Source organism: Sciurus vulgaris (assembly GCF_902686455.1).
Source record: "Sciurus vulgaris genome assembly, chromosome: 12".
In the NCBI taxonomy this organism is placed as follows: domain Eukaryota; kingdom Metazoa; phylum Chordata; class Mammalia; order Rodentia; family Sciuridae; genus Sciurus; species Sciurus vulgaris.
The window spans coordinates 87,049,209-87,072,333 of NC_136473.1; the positions used below are offsets into that span (position 1 = coordinate 87,049,209).

Consider the following 23,125-nt stretch of genomic DNA (forward strand, 5'->3'; position numbering starts at 1 on the left):
ACTTTGAAAGATTTTTTTTTAAATGTTCATAACATTTGAATTTGAGAGGAACTTTCAAAATGACTCAGTTTTCAAAATATAGAAATTGAGTAGGAAAGCGAACAGGGAAGCAGGTGCATTTTAGGCAGAAATAGTAACATGAAGAGAAGAAGCTAAGAAAATAATAATATCCATAGCTGAGAAACAGTACCTATTGTTTGACCCTGTGCTAAATGTTTCACAAACCATATCTTTGAGTTTCTGTCACCCTTCCTTTAAAGAATCTTTTGAGTATTCTTAAAATCAAGGTCCTCGAACTATTTAAAACAGTGATCATCTGCATAAATAAAATCATAATATTTTCATTGTTAAAAATCTGCATAAGAAACTGTTGATGTTGTTTTGCTGATAAATTTGTTACCCTTACTGTAGTTTATCCAGACCAAGGAATATAATAATATAATATAATATAATATAATATAATATAATAATATTAGTTCTTGAAATTAAGATTAAGAATGAATTTCCTAAAACACCTGATGGCATCTTAGCTCTCAAAGTCCTTGATTAGATGAAGTCCCAGTGTTTGTCCATTTAGGTAACCAAGAAGGCATAGAAATTTCATGACAGAAACATTTGAATGTTTTATTGTCTAACTGGAAAGATGACCAGAGCCCAGGGAAACAGATGGAGAGGCAGGTATTCAGGGAAGGCTTGGCCCAGGAGGCTGGGGAACCTGCACTTTTGGCTAGTGACATGTAGCAGGCCCTCTGCCTGGCAAGAGGGAGAGATCCTAGCAAATCATCAAGTAGCATTGGGAATTAGATCTGAGGAGAGGTCAAAAATCATCTGTGTCACCAGGACTCAGGAACAGGGCTCCCATCTTAAAAGAAGCACAATCCTTTACAAGATGCCAAATGAAGCAGCCAGACATGGGAGCACATTCATGACTAGAACTGCTATAAGATGAGAGCACTGGAAGCTGACTGACTTGGTTTTGAGCTACAAACAGGTTGTTTGTATCCTGTGTATTTTCAGTTAGTGCTAATCCCTGTGTTCAAGGGAAGGGTTCGGCCTAGTAATGAAAATTTTAAGTGATCAGAACTTAGTTTGACTTAGTGTAAACATATTCTATGGGGAGGAAAGCTGATTATCCTAGGAAGTAGCTGCTATGGAGAATCCCAAGTATTTGAACCAAGAACACTGCCAATCTTGTAAATATACCAGGTAAGGATTAGTTCATCAAAGCAGCAAAAATAGAAAGGCATTTATTGTGGTGGTAGCCCTCTCTTTTCCTCTGGGTGAGAAAATCTTACATTTGTGTGCATGTGTGTATACATGTGTATATGTATTTGGGGGATGGAAAGAAAGCTACTGTGAAGCCATTAGCCATATGAAAATTCTCAGAAGCCTTTTATAACATCCTTATCAATGTTATAGCTTTTGCTCCAGTTCACTACAGTGAAATTTTATCTAAATTATTTCTTCTCAGAAGTTCATTGTAGCAAAACATGATGTTTATGAATTACATTTTATAATAGCAAACCGCAGGGTATCAAAGAGCCCACATGATGGACAAGAAGATCACCATGTGAAAATTTTTCCGATTCACACATTTCTGTTTTATTATGACCCATAAAGAAATCTTACAAATTCATAAATCAGTTTTATGAGTTTTCTTCTATGCTGTTTCATAATTAGAGAAAGTGTCTATTAAAAGCCAAAGTACTGAATTTATTTTTCTTATTGTGCTAAACTGTTGTTGAAAATATTCTTAGAAAAACAGTGTCTTATTTTTCTTGTATTGTACAGAATGTTTTACGTGGCTCTGCTTGCTGTTATAATTGGATATAGTTTATGCTGAAAGCTAGGAATCACTCACTGATAAGTATGTTGTAATGATAAATGCCATATTGGATTGTTAGTGTAATGCAATTTTTTTTTTTTTAACTGTAGGTTGTTTTCTAGTCTCAGTATTATCACAGAGCTTACTCACCCAGCAAACATGAGATTCATGCAGTTCAGAGCCAAAGACTGTTATTCTCTTGCTCTTTCAAAACTAGAAAAGGTAAGACCTACATTAAAAAAATTTAAAAAAATTAAAAAAACACACACACTTGGAGATGATCATTTTAGTTGAAAGAATAAGTGGGAATATCTATGTATAGAAAAAATAACATGAGATAGGAAAGGCAAAACTGCTGTTTTGAATTCCTACTTGGGAACTCAAATTTTTATGAACAGTGATTGATGAATTTGAACCATTTATTTTTACAAGTAAATATGGTGAAAATGTGCTCTTCTGTAATCAACAATTATAAGTTGAAATTAGAAATTTATAAAAGAATTAAGTGCAATGGAAATGTATATATTCACTTAAATGTCAGTTATATTGACAACATTACAAATTGTTTGCTGTGTCATGACATCTATATTTGAAGTTCCCCAAATCCCTAAGATATTATAAGATCGATAAGTTTTTTTAAAAGCTGGATTCTAAATTGTCACCAACATAGCCTGAGACAAAACCAAGTTCATTGCTTACCTTAGGTAAGAGGTACTTCCACTTCAGGGGTGCTTTGGGAATGCCTCAGAGGATTATTTCTAAAGTAAGGTCAAAATATATTGAGGAAATTTGATTTAATGAAGGTACTTCAAAGCAAGGAGTTGAATAGGGTTGGGAAGAGATGCAGATAATGCTATTGGAGACAATGGAAGTGTTATGCCGTGTTTTGTGGATAGAAAGTTTGGTTTCCATTCTCAGCCTTCAGATTCAGCATGGGGTAGATGTTTTTTGTACTCAGCTTCTACTTGATACTAGTTGTTAAGTCTACTCTTCCTCTCTGTGACCAAAATGCCTATCAATAGCAATTTAGAGGAGGAAAAGTATATTTTGACTGACAGCTTCAGAGGTTCAGTCCTTGGTCAGCCGTCTCCATTGTTCTGGCTTAAGGTGAGGCAGGACATCTTGGGGAAAGGGCATAGTGGAGTAGGTCTGCTCTACTCATGGTGGCCAGAAGGCAGAATAGAGAAGGGAAGGAGGCAGGAAGATGGACCCTTCTGGGGTGCACCCTCACTGACCTACCTCCTCCAGCCATGCCCCCCCTGCCTACAATCACCACCACCCATTTGGTCCATTCAAACTAAGTTGGACTGGTTAGTTACCATTCTCACAATCTAATCGTATGATCTCTAACTATTCCTGCATTAGCACAAGAGCTTTTGGGGAACACTTCATACCTTAATCATAACACTAGTATATTGAAAGAATTAAATTAAAAAAAAAAGACTCAATTCTATACATGTAAAAATAAGTATATGTTGTTGTCTTTGCTTATGACAATATAAGAGGTAGAGAAAATGATACTCATGTTTTTATTAGTGTTTTTATTTCACCTGAGAGTTCTATTTTGCATATTTTTGCCATGCAAAAAACTCAGTCTGCTCCCTGTATAATAGAAGCCAGAGTCAAGAAGTAAGGTATTGTATGATAGAAGCCAGAGTCAAGAAGTAAGGTATTGTATGATAGAAGCCAGAGTCAAGAAGTAAGGTATTGGGAGAGAAAGAACTTTATTATGATGAGCTAGCCAACTGGAAACTGGGAGATTATGGTCCCAGGAAAGTGATTTAGGGTTGGTTCAAATAGATGGGTGACCAGATATTGTGGGTGTCTTCCCACAGTTGAAGGTTTATGGCCAAATCATGCACATCTGGTCTGATCATCAAATCATAATATTTTTCTCCTGTTCTGTAGGTCTCATGAACAAAGATCATTATTTACTCACACAACCCTTATCACTGATTAGTTTGCCTACATGTAGTTCTTGACATATTACACAATAGACAGGCTAGAGGGTACAAGGGGAACCCTTTTGAAAGAGAACAAATTCCATCTGATTATTAAGGAAGATAAGGATGAGTGAAATGAAGTAGGGAGTTGGACATGAAATTTGGTCCCAGAGCTTAGTTTCTCTGTTATTTCAGATGCAATCGTCATTTCTGGGAGACTTGTATAAGAATGTTTCTGCATTCCTGTCTATGGATTTTCATCTCCAAAGCTGATCACATACACTCTGTTAGTCCAGCCTTACCTCGTTCAAATTTTTCAGGCTTAGGGAAATTGTTGTTGTGCCTGATTCCTGACATGGAATCTGAGTGTGAGACAGATTAAATAACTTTTTCAAGATTGTGTGGCTATCATGTCAATGCACTGTGGAAAACTCAGGAATTAATACTTCAGACAGAAAACTTCATTATGCCACACCTATTTTAGCAACATAGAAGGAGTGGAAGAATGGAAAGCAGGTAAATCATCTCTGCACCCACAAGCAAATCCAGTAATTCGGAATCTAGCTGAAATTGGAGCTGATGTGATATAGCATGTCCTCCTTTGTGAATAATGAGGTGAAATCACCAGATGCTGAAGAAACCAGGCTCTGGAGTCAGTTTGGTCAATTTTGAGGAATGGATTGATTTCCAGGTTCAAAACCTTGGGATTCTTATCTGTAAAGAAAAAAACCCAGCATTTGATATATAATTACTATTCAAATGATATTAAAAGCATAAAAGGTATTTATTGGTAGTGTCTCTAATAAAGATTCCATTGTATGTAATTTTATGCAGGATTACTTTATGTAGCAAGGTCATAATTGTGGAAGCTATTTTCAATATTTGCGAGCTTATGTATGCCTGCATAATTGTGTGTTTATTGCATTAGGAAAAAAGAAGAACAAAATGAGGTTTTGATGTTTATTGGAGCATTAATTATAAATGAAATCTGTTGTTAACCTGGAAATCCTCTCCACAAATGTAGAAAACAGTTTTATTTGATAAGCTTTTAAACCAGACATTTTATGTATCCCAGGCAATCCACTAGAGATGTAAAAGTAGAATCAATTGCACACTTGTTAATAATAACCACATGCATCATATCATACTATATGTATAATATATATAATGAATGTGGTTTCATATGTATATGTGTGTGTATATATATATATATATTAATCCAAAGGAAAAATAAACTTTTCTATCTTTGCAACAAACAAGGTATGGAACTGAGCAAGGACTCTGCCTGATGTACATAGAAGTTATTATTGTAATACTGATTTTTTGGGGAAAACAACAACAACCAGATTTAGTGTGAGGTTGACCTACAGGAAGATCAGGAGCAGAAAGCTCAGATCTGCCTCTGCAATCTGTTGGTGGTGGGGTGATTTATAGGAAGGAGAGGGGAGAAATGATTGGATCGCAAGAAGGGGAGTCATTTAGGGTTCTTTAGAAGTATGTTAGATGGTCCTCATGCCTCTTCATAGGTCATGTTTCTTTTTGAAGGAAGTTGCTATATTCTGCTTGGGGGATTTTAAGTTTTTAATGTCAGAAGGTCATTGACCTGAGGCTCTGGCTTCTTTTGTGTTAGTGTACACTTCATGATTCCATACCATCCTTGAGTAAGCTATGGAGGTGTTTCCTGAAAGACAATTTAAAAACACTTTATCGTGTAAGGATTATATGTCCCAATGTGTCTAGGCCTTAGCCAATTTCAGGTAAAACTTGAAGCTAGGCTAAACTTCCCAAAGAAACAGAGATATAAGTTCTCAGCTTCCTTGATATTCACATTTCAAACAGTGAAAAAGATAGGTCCAAAGACTCCACGAAAGGCACTCCTAGACTACAAAACTTGCTAGAGTTTTGAAAAGATTGGCATTCATCTCAAAAAGAAAGAGAAACAATTTGCAGTTCCAAGTTTCCTAAAGGAAAACAAAAGGGAGGAGTGAGGTCTTTTCTTTCTCTTTGGGCTTCATGGAACTTTTGTTTTGTTTTTTAATTTGTATTTGTCCTGACCTCTTTTAGAATTTTCCCCAAGAAGGAATTGTTTTTCCTTGGAACAAATTATTTAGGAATAGGGAGACTGCCAAGCACAGTGGTGCATGCTTGTAATCCCAGTAGCTCCGCAGGCTTAGGCAGGAGGATAAAGAGTTCAAAGCCAGCCTCAGTAAAAGCGAGGGGAGGTGCTAAGCAACTCAGTGAGACCCTGTCTCTAAATAAAATACAAAATAGATCTGGCGATGTGGCTCAGTGGTTGAGTGCCCCTGAGTTCAATTCCTGGTACCAAAAAAAAAAAGGATAGGGAGACTGCAGGAAGTATAATTGAAAACTGTGGTTTTGATGTTTAAAATCATGGAAAAATCTGTATCCGTTTATTGACACTTTATTCATTGAAATCAGGATTTTTTCACAAAGAAACTTTTAAAGACTTGTGTACTTTATTGGGTTCAATTATGTATCATTCCCCACAAACACACAAAGTGTGTTGGTGTTCTGACCCCCCATACCTTATATGTGACCTTATTTAGAAGTAAGTCCTTTAGGAAATCAACCTCTGAAGAGGCCATTAGGGACATCATTATAAAAAGCAACAACATAAACTAAACTGAATTTGGACGTTGCAACAACAGGAGTAAAAGAAAGGCAATGTGAAGAGAAATAGGGAAAAATCAGCAAAGAAGGGGGACCTAGAACAGATCACTTAACAGTCCTCAGAAGGAGCCAGTCCTGCCAACAATCAGATCTCAGACTTGTAGGTTTTGGGGCCATAAGACCATATAATTTCTGTTATGTGAGCCAGTTAGTTGGTAGTTCTTTGTTACTGCAGACCTTACAAATTAATCAATGTGCTTTCAACAATATGCTAACTGTCCATTTACAGCCAGTATTTTTTATCACTAAGATCACTGATATGAAAATACTAATTTGCTGTATAATTATCTTCCTGTATTTGTATTATAGATATCAATAGATCTTTTTAGATTAGGAAACTTGCCTTTATTTCCAATGTTGAAATACATTCCCATTAATATTTTCTGTGGTTACCATTGACTGAGAAATATGTGGATTATATTATTTCCAACATAATTGTGAATATCACTTCAGTTGATCTGGAAGTGTTTACATCTGCATCTTCATAGGCAAGGTCTTTACTATAGAAACACAATCAAGGTTTTAAATTAGGAATACATACCAACTTGGCTATGTCCATACTTTTTTGCTGCATCATTCTCATCAAAACTTAAGAAGTAGAATATTAATTAATCATTAATAAGAATGAGTGTACAATATTGGACTGTATTGGCCCCACTTGGCTTTACTTGTATATGGATTAAGCTTCCTGTTTTCTTTTTAGATCTTAAACATTCTAATGAAAACATAGTTTCATTGGTATCAAGAATAAACTCTGTAAGACTTCTCTGAAAGTGGCCACTTGCTGAGAAGTATCTACTTTCAAGGAGAAAAAAAAAAAAACCATCACCCATCCCAAGGTTCATGACTGAAATCCCCAGGACAAGAAAAACACACCACATTTATTTAACATATTTTCAGAATTTTTCAGAAATGAAAACCTGAAGAAGCAGAGCAATCCACATGTTTTATGCTTAGGTTTGTTGAAGAGTGGACAGTTGTATGGAAGTATGATTGGACAAAAGAGGTGTGATCCAGTGAAAACAAACTGGGGAGAAGTTAGCTCAAAACCTGTTTGTTCAGCCTCTTCTTGGCATCTCTTTATCTTGAGATATGAGCACTTTTCTTTCCTCTGGGTAAGAAGGAGACCCACTCTGCTCAGATACATTTCATGGACTCCCCCATTCCACACACACACACCTTTTATGGGAGAAGGGGAAAGAAAGGGTCAGAGAGACTTTCCTGCTTCTGCCGTTTTCTCAAACCAAGGTGACAGATTTGGAGGTAGCGTGTCTCAAATCTCATAACCACAATCGTGGTCGGTCATTAAGAAAAGGAGAGAACTGAAAACCCAGAAGGATACCTGGTCCATAACAATGATGCGAGCAATGAGTTTGAAGATTTCCACTGTGTCCTGCTTGAGGAAGAAATTCCTTGATTATTTTTATAGTTGCTAATTTTGAGGAATTACTTTTTCTCTTTTTTCTTACAGATGTGTGTCTCACTTCGAGCTTCTTCCTAGGCCATTATTATTCTTTTCAATTTAGGAGTATATCCTCCTTGAAGATTTTGAAACTTTTATAACCTGCCTCTTAACTGTGAAAATTGAAAAAAAGTCTAAAGATTTTTCAAACCAGCATATTTGTGGGGCTTTTTATTATTCTTGAACTTGATAAACTTACCTTGCCTTCTATGCAGTTTTATGGACAGACATGCACATAATGTTCCTTACATTTCTCTCATCATCAGGAAGATACTTCTAGGTTATTGAGACAATGGATTTGAATGAGACTTTGTTTTTATTTTATATATATATCTTAAAGGCTCTTAATCTCTGCAGCAAATAACAGTATACAAACACTAATACTACATGGATGGAAGTTTTCGTAGGCCAGGACTTTGAATATCACACTTAACATCTTATACAGTTGGCTAACTCAAACACACAGCCATACCTAACTTCAGAGCATATAAGAAACGTAGTGCTTATTTGCCTTATTTGCCTTTGGGAAATGGATAAATGAGACAGTCAGCATTCTCTGTTACATATAAGACATCAGAATTGTTTTCTTTTTTCTTTTATTTTTTTATTTTTTTATTTTCTTTAATTTTTTTTTTATTGTAAACAAATGGGATACATGTTGTTTCTCTGATTGTACATGGCATAAAGGCATACCATTTGTGTAATCATAAATTTACATAGAGTAATGTTGTTTGATTCATTCTGTTATTTTTTCCCTTCCCCCCACCCCCAGAATTGTTTTCTTAAATATGAGCACTCTATCAACACATATCCTGAACATCATAGTTTAATTTGCATTTTCCTTTTATTTCATCATTGCCTATTTTTTGTGCTGATTTTTTACATTATCCTCTCCAAAATATTCCCATCACCACCACTGTTTTCTCAACGATGCTTCCATGTTTGAAGGCCTGGGACATTTCTCCCAGCAAAGTAGGCACAACAAGCATCAGAAGCACAGAATAAGATCTAAGCAGAGATGGAGTAGGTGAGGGGAAATAAAGAAATGAGGAGAAAAAAATTTCATTGCAGTTTCCTTGAAAGACTTTTCTTTTGATATGTTTCACCAAAAAAGCCTTTTACTCCTGCTTTTGTGTGTGCATAATTTGCTTCAAGAATGCTTCCTTTAAAATTCCTTTGAACTGTCACCGTTCCCCAGTGATGAACGTAGTTACATTTTACAATCATGATAATTATACATCGATGTAAAAAGCAAACTAATGGAAATGTGAGAGGACATTTATGTCAACAAGGTGGCTCATGGTTGCACTCCTACATGGCTTCAGGATAGGGGCTGGTTACCAGAAAAAATAAACCACAGTATTAGAAGGCTCTAACTCTGCAGCCCAGCTACCCTGCTCCCCACCTCCAGGGAACAAAGAGTTTAATTTTTTGACTGATATTTTAATTAATCATACTTATATAAAATCTCCAAAAATGAGGCTCACCGAGCTTCCTGGTTGGTAAACATATTAATATTCAGAAGCTTCTGTGCTCTGGGGACCCTTCAGAATTTCCCTATGAACATTTTTCTTTGCTATTTCTTCATAGCCTTTATACTAAAATGACAATCGTTAAAGTATGGTGCTTTCATGCATTCTTCGAGATGTTTTGGAGAACTAGCCAATCTCAGGGGTTATGGGAATCCCCAAATTTGTAGCTGGAGTGGCAGAAGTGAGTTAACTGGCTTGGAAATACCTGGGACTATAACTGATGTTCAAAGTGGAGACAGTCATATGAGACTGAGCCCTTAACCTGAGGGGCCTGTGCCAATCCCAGGACATGTGTGGGAACTGAATTGCATTGAAGGACCCTCAGATGCTATCAGAGAATTGGTATTGGAATGAGAGTGATCATGTCTATAAGTCATGTACAAATTTGTTGTCACTGGTATAACAACAACAACAAAATTCTATCAGTAATTAGAGATAACTTCTGGGAGAAAAGAGGTAAGACTATTAAAGTAATTTTTTCAACATGTTCATTATGTAAAAACTAGAAGGCAAAATTTTACATATTCTGTTTAAATTCAAATGAGTAAATATTTACCGAGTACTTAACTATGAGCCAAATGCCTTGCTAAATACTAGGAGTTACAAAATTGAATAAAACACAAAGAATTTGTAATTTGATGTTGACATAGATATATGAAAACAAACAAAAACTCATTATCTTACTTTCTTTTTCTGTCCAGACAAGTTGAGCTACCTTTTATTCGTAATGAAAGTACTAAAATAACTGCATTGCAGTTTGGTACTACCAGCCTACACTGGGTTTGATTCATTAGGATTCTTATACTGTTTTTAAGAATCTTGTTTTATCCCTTCCTCTGTTAGTCCAAAAAGAATTTGAGAAAGACACTAATTAGTTTCTATTCCTAAGTGTGAAAGAACATTGCCTGATCTACCCTTAAAGAATATGTTTCACAACACATAAACACAATTTATGTAGATAACAATTCTTTGTATTTTAGGGGTTACCAGGGATTGAACTCAGGGGCACTTGACCACTCAGTCACATCTCCAGCCCTATTTTGTATTTTATTTAGTGACAGGGTCTCACTGAGCTGCTTAATACCTTGCTTTTGCTTAGGCTGGCTTTGAACTCTTGATCCTCCTGCCTCAACCTCCCAAGCCATTGGGGATAGCAATTCTTAATATGCAAATTTGTCTAACAACCCTGTGCATAGTATTATGAGTTCACACAACAGGTACAGAACCTTTACATTGTGCCAGGCACAACCTAGGAAGTCCATATACACTGACTACAAAAAAGAACCACTTCCCCTTGAACAGTCCCACACGAACTGCCATATGTATCACTTTGTACATTAATAGATTTTTCCTTAACTGTTAGATTCTGTCTACTAGTTGGCAAAGCAAATTTAGAGTTTTTTTGTTGTTGTTGTTTCTGTGGGGTTTTTCTTTTGTGTGTGTGTTTGTTTGTTTGTTTGTTTTGCAGGCAGGTACCAGGGTTTGAACCTAGGGGCACTTAACCACTGAACCTTGTCCCCAGCCCTTTTTTATTTTTCATTTTGAGTCCGTGTTGCAAAGTCACTTATGACCTCGCTAGCTTGCCTAGGCAACTTTGAACTTCTGATCCTCCTGCCTCAGCTTCCTGAGCTGCTGGGCTAACATACCTGGCTACATTTAGTGTTTGAATCCAGTGTCAAAGAGTAGACATTGCAATTAATCATCCCTCCAAATTAAGGAATACCAAAGTAAAATAGTATCACTTAACATCCCAGATTGAGGGTGGAAAAAAAGGACTTTTCAAAACTTTGAAGTCAACACAATACCAGATCAATTACATTGGAAAAATGAACATTTTATTTTTAAGTGAGTAAATCCTAAATATATTTCTTCACATCATGAACTGCAGAAGAGTTCCCTGAAAGTTTCTTATGCTTAATTATATTTAGCTTGAACTAAATAGATGTAGACTCAAAAAATGTTCTAGATAGTATACTATTTTCACTGCATAAATTGCTCCACAAATTGTAAAGCTTTTTTTTTTTTTTAATTTTGTGGCTAAAATTCACCTTCCAAATTCTTTCAAGTAAAATAATAGGAACCTAGCATTATAGTTCTCATATGTTTTCATTTTTATAATAATATATTCAACTTTCATAATCCAGTTAGTTGTAATTAATTGAATATTGACAGGAAAATCTCCTGCTCCTTCTTTTTTTTTTTTTCAAAATATTTGGTCTCTTTGACTTTTCCCATAGTTTATAATTCCTATAACAATTAAATTTTATTAACTTCTATAATTTTCTTAAATTTTACTCTTGGACTTCAAGCAGTACTAAGATATAAAAATAAGATTAAGCTTAATGACAGCTTATTTTTAATGAATCTTATAGACAATGATATATTTTTATATCAGTCTGTACTTTGAAAATGATTTTGGTCTGTTGTTTAGATCGTACAAGATACTTATCATGAAAGTTAATCATGTGCTCATGTGATTATAACTTATTTAAGCAGGTACCCCTCCCTTTTGGAAAAATAACATGGAACAGCCTTTTCAGGATAGTATCAAAACAAAATAAACTCTTAGACTCATCATGAATCATTCACCTTTATTCTTGTTAATATTTCAAAATCATGATGCAATTTACAATGACAGTCCTCCATTTTATAAAATTTTCACAAAAAATTCAGGCACCCTTTCTTTGTCTTCTAAGGGCTCAGATATTTAAATGTTACCTTTAATACTAATCCCTTTCTACTTAAAGCTAATTTCTTGAGTGTTGGTTTCTTATAACTTAATCAAAATCAGGAGAACTGTTTTCTTCATTCTTACTCAAAACCAAACTTACATACTTACAGTCTAATTTAAAAGAGCAGACCCTCCCTTTTAATTCTTGTGTCAATGTTACTTTTCTCTTCCAAAATTTCCCCCAGTGGGTATCACCAACTGTTTCTGACGAGATCTGGGGAGAATGTTGTCTCTTTTTCAATGAGGTACCTGCATCCTACAAGTTGTTTTGGTTGCACATCTCCCCTCATTATGGGTATAATTGTTGATTTAGTCTGCTAATGCTATTTTTGTAATTACAGTTTCTTTTGAAAAACACTAAAGAAACAGAACTTATCCTTATGTGTATTTTTAAATAAATGCATATAGTTACTTTTAGTTTTATAAAAATATAAGGCAGAGTATTGTTCACTATTTCTCTAAATTCTATTTATAAAGGTGCAAGTAGTTTAGATCTTTCATTGTATGAAAGAGCAAAAGTAATATGTTGCACATGGAACGGTGCATCACTTCCTTCCCCTTGGCAAACCTACTTCTCCAAGTTTAGACTCTGTGGTCATTTCACCCATGACACCATCCTCATCCTTCTTCGACCACCATAATACACGGTCCCATCACATGGCCTTGAAATGTTTGATTTGCAGTCTGTCTTCTAAGTAAAACCATAAATTCCTGCAGACCTGGAACATTTTGTTAATTATCACCACATTCTAGGAACCTAGGTCAGGGTCTAAGGCACACTAGTTAATTGGCAAGTGTTTCTTGGTTGTATTGCTTAGAATTTTCTTTTTTCTTTTTTTAAGGGGGTGGGGTGAGTAGGGTGGGCCAGGCAGTACTGGGATTGAACCCAGGGCCTCCTGTACACTACTAAGTGCTCTACCATTGAGCCACATCCCCAGACCCCACTACTTTGAAGTTTCTCCTAATCCAAGGAATATTCCACAGGGAATTAGAAAGATTATAGTTTTTCTTTACCGTAACATGCACGTTTTTAAAAATATTTTTTTTAGTTGTATATGAACACAATGCCATTACTTTATTTATTTTCATGTGGTATTGAGGATCGAACCCAGTGCCTCACACATGCCAGGCAAGTGCTCTACCACTGAGCTACAACTCCAGCCCCTTAACATGCACTTTTCTATGTATATTTAGTTTATTTATTAGGTTGCTTTCTTATATTGTTGATATTTGCCCAAGTTACATTTAAGTAATATAGGAACTGTAGACTCCTTAACCAGTACTATTTTACTTTCTAAAGTACAGAACCAAAAGGAAATTTTTAGTCAGGAAGGCTGTTGTAATTAGAAAAGTGAGTAATCATGTGTAAGAATTTCAAAGGAAGCAGATGCTTTCAACTCTGGCCAACTGCTGTATGACCTATTGTTTTCCAAATTTAGAGTAAGTCAGAAACTTAGATTTTCATGGGAAATGTTGTAAACTTGGTAAGCTTCAATAAATACAGGTAGAACTAATGAAATTACTGTAATTCAGATTTGGACCAATCACTTCCAATGAGTAATTGACTAATCACTTCCATATGTTGTTTCTGTTTTGAGACTTAGCTATGGATAGTTAATACTAGGTTTTTGTCATCTCCATTGTCTTCATTGTCCAGTTCCAAAATAAAAGAAAGCAGTTATGTAATGTATTCTCATCAGGATGGAATCAGTTGCTTGAGATCTTTTTCTCAAAACCTTATATACAACAGGCCTTTAAAATGGTGCTATAAAGTTTTGGATTTTTTGCTTCTGTAAAGGAAGTTAAGAATTAAAAGGTATGAAATCATAAATGCAGAATGATTCACACAATCAGAACAGTACCATTGGGTTGGTATGAAAGACTTTCCAGAGGGCAAAAAGCATCACATATTATAGAGGATGAGGAGAACTTGTGGGTATGAAAACCGTGGACTCTGTGAAGTTAGTATTATTCAGTAAGTTGGAAACTAAATAGGAGGCAGAAGTTTTCAGGATTTAACCCGACAAGCACTCTGACTCATCAGTAGTCTATATGGGGAAGAACTGAGAAGTCATCCTGGAACATACTGTGGGAGCTGAACCGGAGTGCTGAGTTTTGGAATTTCTTTTATAGTGAATGGGAAGCTCCAGCAGGTTTAAGTTAGGTCACAGGGGACCTGACATCATCAGATTTGAGCTTTCATCAAATTGATATGGCATTTCTATATTTATCAGTAAAGGACTCTCTGGTGGGAAGGGAAAATTATTCCAATAATGAAGACCTGGTCTGGGACTGCAAGGTAATTATGTTGATTAGAGAATTCTGACCAAGAACTGACTTTGGTGAAGTAGAAGATATATTTTAAAGTACATAAAAGTTGGAATATTTATTGAAAAGGAGGTAATCAATGAAACAAAAGGGATGGGAAATAGACATATATACATATGCACACATATACATATATACATAGAAACGTAAAACTTATGCACTTTGCCAGTTTTGGTGGTGCACTCCTATAATCCCAGTGGCTTGGAAGGCTGTGGCAGGAGGATTGTGAGTTCAAAGCTAGCCTCAGCAACTAAACCCTGTATCAAAATTAAAAATATATTTAGAAAGGGCTGGGGATGTGTCTCAATGGTTAAGCACCTCTGGGTTCAATCCCCTATACTAAAAAAAAAAAAAAAAAAAAAAAAAATTATTCACATTCACATTGTATACATTTAAATCATAAGGAAACATAGTGTTAAAAAAAGAAAGTACAAGGAAAGAGATTTTTAGCTAAAGCTATATTTTGGAGTTCATAAAGGAGAGTCTGGGAAAAAGACAAATCAGAGAAAAGGAATGAGGATTCCAAGTGTAGGTTAGAGGCTGAGATGAAGTGATGTCAAAAGAAAGATCTCTACAATTAAAATATGTTTTGTCAAATACTGTAAGAAATGTCAGGTAGAATGAATGCTGAGAAAAAGGCACTAGATTTGGGGGTTACATGTGATTGAGTCCAGAGGGAACAATGAAGGAATGCAAAAGGATTATAACTGAGAAAGTAGGGGACAGAAGCCACTATTTGTGCCAACAAAATTCTTGGTATTTTTCACCTCCCACACTGTTCTGTTAAACCCAATAATTTTATCATCTCATTCCATATGGTATTGGATGGACACAGAATAGAGGAAACAAAATCTCTGCCAGAAACAAATTACTTCTTCCAAGAAAGACATATGTTCATAATAGCAAACCCAATGGAAAAGATAGATTAGACCAAGCATATCGAAGGGTCTGGGATGTTTAAGTCATGATATAAATATATCAGATTTTTTTAGATATTTCAGATAAGTGACTATGAAGAAAGGAAATAACAGTGAAACTTCAATTGAATGCCTATTGAAAAGGAAATATGGTTTTTAAAGGAATTATAGTAAATGATTTTACTAGAAGCAATACTAGAAATATCTAACATCTTGTAAAACACAATAGCCAAAGTAAATACTAAAGAAAGGGAACTTTGCATAACATGAACTTCATGGTCCCTTATGTCTTCAAATCTCCAATAGAAGAAAGAGGTATTGAGTGAATTTGAGAATTTGATGGAGCTATGGGGCAAGAAGGGGTCAGAGATGCTCTGGTTGACTAGTGAGTGTTTTTTGACCCTGATTTACTTTTTAGATTACTTAGCATAATGAGGAATTCATTCTAGTAAAACATGAGATTAAATTTAAAGAGTGGTCTTCAGTTTGATACATAATTGGAGTTTGGGAAAGATGCAAAAGTTAACATAAGGGCTTAGAAGTCCTAGATGAAATATTTAAAACCAAAGACTAGATGTTTACACACTGGGGAAGAAAAGAGAAAGCTGCGGTTGGAATCATGTTCTGATTCCTCAATCATGGTCTTTCTCAGTGTTCATCCTATTTGATTTTCAGTCAGTGTTTGATACCATTTCGCCCTCTACATGTTAAAATTTGCTGTGTCCTCATTCTTCTGTAGCTTCATCTGACTCTGCCATTACACGCTCCCCACCCCTACTTCATACATGCATAATTACCACGGCTGCACTTTCCTGGGCCTCTTTTCTGCCACTTACCAATCACCACTACTCTCTTGCCCTGGATATGAACAGATTCATGTTGTTTACTTTCACTGCAGCTAAATCTGACATCAAAGAATAGAAAATTGACCAAATAAAAGGAATCAGATAAAAATGCAATACCATAAAAATGTACTTTGCCATGAATTCTATGCTTAGTTAGCTAGAGAAATAAAATAAGGAAGAGGGAAGACGAATCTTGGTTTAGAGAATTTTATTCCAGTTAACAAAGGTCACCATCATAGGCCCCAGAAAGGAAGACCCTGAGAACTAAGAGCAATCCCCATTATTTTGCTGTTTCCTATCTGGCCTGCCTAGTGGAAAATGTTGGACAAACTCCCAGGTGCCAGGCACTTTATTCTGGCCACTCACTTAATTTGGCTTTAAGACACCATGACTTTGTTTTCCCTAGGATGCCTGTCGCTCTTTATGAGTTAGATTTGCCCCTACATTCACAATAAGAACAGCTAATTCCAGTTGCCTCCAATCAGTCTGCAAGGTGTGTTCACATTAAGCACTCTATGCTTTGGTTAATATATTATGGATTGTGATGTAATGGACATACTTACTTACCAGTTCTTCCCCTTATCTTCTCCCTGAATCTTAAGTGAAGATACTCTTACAACCTGGACAGTCTTCTCAAGTAGAGAGACAATACAGATGTGCTGCCAATAACTCCTCCTTTTCCAGAGCCTGGCTGCTGTGGATCCTGCATTTCATTTTTCTGTTCTGGGGAACTCTTGGAGATCAGACATTTTCATACCATCATCAGAACAAGCCACAACAGTTGCCCCAGTTCATCTGAGACTGATACTTCTTCCTACCCATTTTTAGCTTGGGAGAATGGGAGGCTTTCTCTCCCCAAATTTGCTGCTTTTGATATAGGGCCTTAGCTCAGTTGCTTCACTTAGTGAAGATTGCTTTCTTCTTTGCCTAGCCGTATCAATATTTCCTAGTAAAGTCGGCAGTAAAAGAAACTAGCATTTTTTAGGTTATCATGTGTCAAGTACAAGGTTTCCTTAAGAAACAGCTTAAAGTACAGCTTTCCTTAAGAAACTCCTACTAACAATTTGACATTTGCTCTCATTCCTTCATTTAGTAAGGGAAGATAACAGCAACAGAAATCTTGTTAAAGGTATGGTGAGGGGCTGCCTTTGGTTCATAGGTGGCACTTGGGAAGGGGTGGTCTGTCTCTTGTGAGGGCACTAAGCCTGTTTGTGAGGGCTCTCCTCCATCACCTAAATATGTCTCAAAGCCCCACCTTCTAAAACCATCACCTTGGCAGTTAGAATTTCAAGATATGAAGTTCAGAGAAACACAAATATGCAATACCATAGCAGCCTCCTGCTCGCGCGTCTATTTACTTGTTCTCCTATTGTGAATATTTAAAAGGAAATCTTTTGTTACCATATACTTTGTGACTTGAGTTTTTATTTGCATTTGATTCAATGACTTTTATTGCCTTTGTTTCTTTTGTCATCTCTTGTATGAAGTGTAAATAAATATCTAAGGTATGAAAGGATTAACCCTTCTTAATTATACAGTCTATCCATTGAGATAAGCTGTTTATGAAAATTAAAAGGATACTTAAAAATACAGTTTTAAGTGAAGGAATGACACACTTATGACCAAGAACGAGGCAGGTAGAATATATTTTGTCAACAAAATTTACCTAGGCGAAAATACATGAAATGCAGAATTTTCACAGATTCTTCACAGATTCTTCTCTCTCAAATTTCTAAACAGAAAGAACGCGAGAGAGGATCTAATTTGGCCTTCATGTTTCGACTGCCTTTTGCTGCTGGAAGAGTTTTTAGCATCAGTATGTTGGATACCCTTCTATATCAGGTATATGATCTTCTCTTTCTTCTTTTCTCTCACAGATGGTCATTTCATGCTGGACTTATAGTTTATTTAAATAAATAACAAAATTTTAGGCTATTGACTAATATTGGCTCTCAAATTATTTGCTATTTCATTTCATGTAGTTAATTACATAAATGCCCCTATGAAATATTTTATAAGAAAAATGTTATTTAAAAATTATGTATGGAAATTATTGGTAGGTTTTTTTTTTGGTGCCTATTCTCTGCAATGTTTATTGTGATATTTTATATATTTTTAATATTACTGCAAACATTTCTGGATCCTAAAAATGATAAAATAAGACCAAGTTAAAAAAAAAAAAAAACAGCATTCTCCTTAGTCTACATTTTTTTTTTTTTTGCAATTCTGGAATAAAATATTAAATTGATATCAATAAACTGATAAACTAAGGACACTTTAGAGCATCTTCTAATTATTTCTTACTTTAGAAAATCATAAAAAAGATCTTACAATAACAAAGAACCATTTAATTTGTTCCTGATGCCGAGTTAACATTGTCATTCTATCATAGCTAAGAGATTCCTGGAGATGCTCTTTCACACAAATACAGTCTTTTACTATTTCTGCCAACAACTGAACAACAATGTTTCATACTCTGATTAATCAGACCATCCCTAAATATTTCCATTAAAAGGAAATATTATATATCAATTATATATTAATGTATACTCTTCTATAATTGTTTGACCAAACTAATCCAAAGATAGCTTTCTGCTGGCCTTTGGGCCAGTTTTGCCCGTGAATATGCCCCTAGCCATGTCAGGAACTATCTGCTGATGGCGGATGTGTGCCAGAGCAAGCACAACAAAGAGAATAAATATTCCTAGTTGCCCCAAAGTTTCCTGACACACTACCAGGAATTCCAGGAGGCAGGCCCTCACCCCAAATACCATTCCCACACACAATCTTATAATGGCTTAAAGAGATACTGCAGGGGAGTTTGTTTGAACAGAATTGTCTGAACCAAAGACTTAATAACAGACAAATGCTTGGGTGCTATTATGAACCACTGGTCTTTCATACTTTTTAGCTGCAGTATCCTTTATTTAAGTAAGATAGCACGAGAAAGTCTGACATATAGGTTCAATTGAAGGAAAACTTTTGTAAAAGGGGAAAGCTGTAGTTTTTTTCTTCTTCATTTTTGCTTCATGTTTTGTGATCATCAGATAAAGAAATCAGTTATTTTCTGAAGCATATGCAGAAAGAATGACTTAGAATTACTGTTTTTAAATTTTTCTAAGTATAGCAAACATTTTATTTTGCGTTTCAGTCTAATACATACCTGCTTGCGAGTATACATGTGTTTGTGTGTATGTGTATATAACTAAAAGAAAAAATCCCACAATAAAATGCACATAATTTGCAATGTTATTTTCTGTCTTAGTAATTTTTATTCAGTTTCATTTTGCTGGCTAGAATTCATAACTTTATTTTATGATGTTTTAAAAACAGTTAACTAGAGGACTTCAGAATTAATAAAATCTAGAGAATTTCCTCAAGTGGACTTTTTGTAGGTTATTAATGGCTCATGTGAATAATATTTTTCTTTTCTCTCTCACTTTTTTTGGCAGGGATACTGGGGATTTAACTCAAGGACACTTGACCACTGAGTCACATCCCCAGCCCTATTTTGTATTTTATTTAGAGACAGGGTCTCACTCGGTTACTTAGCCCCTCACTTTTGCTGAGGCTGGCTTTGAACTCTTGATCCTCCTGCCTCAACCTCCCAAACCACTGGGATTGTAGGAATGTGCCCACCACACCTGGCTCACTTTTTTTTTTTTAACTCCTAGGGAGTGAACCCCAGAGTCCCATGTATGCTCGGCAAGCATTCTACCACTAAGCAACACTCCTAACCCTGAGAATGATTTTTAATCACACATTCTATCTTACTAATAAAACAGTATGTCTGTGTCTATAAAGACTGTATTCTAACTTTCAATTTTTCCAATATGAGACATGCTCTGTCATTCCAGGCAAATATGATAATTCAAAATCAAAATGGTTTGGAAGCTCCATTTTAATGTGGGGTGGTTGGAAAGAGAATCTATATAATAATAAATGATAAGTGTAATTTAAAATTTTAGTTCAGTGTTTATTTATATACATAGGGCTTAATACTAAAAAAAATTAAAATAATTCATTGCAAATTCATTTTAATTCTTTTATGATATTTATCATTTTCATTTTGTAGATTTTTGTTACTAAAACATCTAAAAATGTAAATGTTTTGCCTAATAGTACATATAATTGTATTTTTATTGAAGATATTGAAAAGACAGACTTTTATTTCCTTTTTCATGGAAACTTGATATGTCATGAGAAGTAATCTTTTTAGAAGTAGTTACATGTCTAGTCTCCTAGCTTTTCTACCTATATCATGTATATAATGTATATATATTTTGTTTATATTTCAGTCATTTGTAAAGGATTATATGATTTCTATCACCAGACTTCTGTTGGGACTGGACACTATACCAGGATCGGGGTTTCTTTGTTCTGTAAGTTAATGATTTCTGGAATAGAAGATTATTGTAATACAAGGTTATAAAATTCATCTACCATATACTTTGATTTAACTGTTCTATAATTGTATATTAGTTTTTCTAATGTGTGTCCAGAGAGTTACATCTGAGGTTTTTTTTTTTTTTTGCTTAAAAATTGTTTCAGGATTAGGAGGTACTAGGGAATAAAATGAACCAAATCACTTTATGTGCATAAATATGTAAAAACGAATCCTACTATCATGTATAATCATAACATACCAATAAAAATAATTATAAAAATGTTTTCAGGAAATCATTGTTTAATCAACAATCACAGCAAATAGTCATTCTGTACAAACTTCAGAGCAAGTGGTTTCTTTCTAGCTGGCAAGTTGAGACTGATAGGTTCAGATGTCAGATGGCATACTTTCAGGAAAACTGTCATCATGGAGTTTAACTCCCCACTCCTCCCATTTTTTTCCCCCCTAAGACGGTCTCACTGTGTTACCCAGGCTGGTCTTAAACTGCTGGGCTCAAGTGATCCTTTCCCCCAGCCTCCCGAATCACTGGGACTGTAGACCTGTGCCTCCATGCCTGGATCAGCCTCTTTGGTTTACAAGAGCAGGCTGTGTTCAAATGCATTGAATAAAGTGATTTGCTAACAGTTCAGATTTACAAATAGCAAGGAGGGATGAGAACTGGTGTCTCCTATTAGCCCTGTGCTCATTCCACTACACCTCTTTCAATAGTTAAGTGTTGTTAAGAAGTGTTGTTCAGTGTTGTTAAGAAGGATGGGTGCAACAAGGCTTTTTGTGCATTGGAGGATCTTTACATTTTGCAGCATCTGTATACTTTCTCCACTAAATTCTGGATGCAGCCTGCAGTTATTGCAACATTTAAAAAAGTCTCAGCTTGTTTTACAGTGTCTCACAGGTGATTCCCAGTGTCCTATTACATGCTGATACTGGACTATTGTAATGTTATACTGTCCCAAATTGCGTATTTAAATTTCTTAAGTTTGGATGAACTTTTAGGAAAAACTGAGGTAGAGTAAAATAAATAAATGTAACATATGAATTAGCACTCATGAAATGCTACTTGGAGATTTCAAAGATATTTATAAATTCTGCCTCTAAGAAGAGAAAAATAATTTACTTATTTCTTAAACATTTACTATGTAAATAATTTATATGTATTACAGATGAAAATCACTGAGGATGACTTATGGATCAGAACCTATGCCAGACTTTATCAGAAGCTGTGTTCTTCTACTGGGGATGTTCCCATTGGAATCTATAGAACTGAATCTCAGAAACTGACTACATCTGAGGTTTGGAAATATCAACATATTCCACTTTTGATGTTTAGTTTGTGAACTTAGAAACCAATTTCTGAAAAAGCCATAGAAGGTGAAAAAGAATTCTGTATGAATACATAGTGTCAATTCTCAAAAGTTAAAAATTTACTGACTGCTTCCGTAAACTATAACAGAACTTCACAAAATATTGTTGGATAAGGAGATATTCTCATTTACAGAGTAGGCTGAGGATGCCTTTTGTAGATCTAAAATTAACCATTTCCAGAACATTGTAAGGAATAAAATTAATTTCAAATAATCTTAAGGTTCTGACACGCAAGAAAAGTTCTCAAAGTAACCTAGATTTCTAAGGTATTCTCCAACTGCATATATTAGCATTTGGAAGGAAGCAAAACAGAGAAGTCATTAAGGATTAGAGTTCATGTTCCTCAATCTTCAATGATTTAAGACCTTTGTATAACCACAAGAAAACTCCAGGTATATTAAACGACCTTCCAGAAGAAACTCAGTATTTTTTACAGCAAATTAGAAGTATGTAAGAAAAAATTTTGATGACTGCATGCAGTATATTTTGATATGGTTACAGCACGTGGTTCAAAGTAGTTTTTATATCCTTAGTAAAATATCACCTTTTAAATTAGATTCCTTGTGAAATAAAGACTTTAGATAAATGCACAATCCTACAACATTGTTCACCTTATAGTTTATATTTGTGAAATATTTTTCTTCAGATATCTCAGAGTTATTATAAATCACAAAGGATTTTGATTAGACATTCCTTTTTTTTTTTTAATCTAAGGTAAAATCACCTTAACCATTAGACTCAGGTCATTTGTATGCATTTCAGTCCAAATAATTATCCAGTATGTGATTTTACAAAATCCTTAAATAAAAAAGAATCCTTGTATAAAAAAGAACTTTAGAGAAAACATAAGATTAATGGGGTAGATTCTTGGTTTTTTGTTGAAATTTATATAGGTAAATGCTGTGGCCGGCAGGAAATAATTCAGTTTTCCTAAAGTGTTTTCTGTTGATTTCATTGTAGCTTTTGGGATAATAAATGGAGCTTTGTTGTCATCTGTTCTGCTGCAGTAAAGCTTTCCTTTGGATGCGGACCCTGTGGTTCACGCCACAAAAAGCAATTGCAAATCAAAGAAAATCAGATA

The 23,125-nt window shown here is 35.0% G+C and overlaps 1 protein-coding gene across 7 annotated transcripts in view; it reads left to right on the plus strand.

Moving 5' to 3' along the window:
- KCNT2 (potassium sodium-activated channel subfamily T member 2) overlaps positions 1 to 23,125 on the plus strand; it is a 371,051-nt gene that overhangs the window by 301,123 nt on the left and 46,803 nt on the right. For all 7 annotated transcript variants that reach the window (XM_079107991.1, XM_079107989.1, XM_079107987.1 and 4 more), the window contains 4 exons: positions 1,936 to 2,047; positions 18,015 to 18,116; positions 20,573 to 20,656; positions 21,843 to 21,971. In XM_079107991.1, the coding sequence (XP_078964117.1) occupies positions 1,936 to 2,047; positions 18,015 to 18,116; positions 20,573 to 20,656; positions 21,843 to 21,971 (427 nt within the window). The remainder of the gene's footprint in view (positions 1 to 1,935; positions 2,048 to 18,014; positions 18,117 to 20,572; positions 20,657 to 21,842; positions 21,972 to 23,125) is intronic.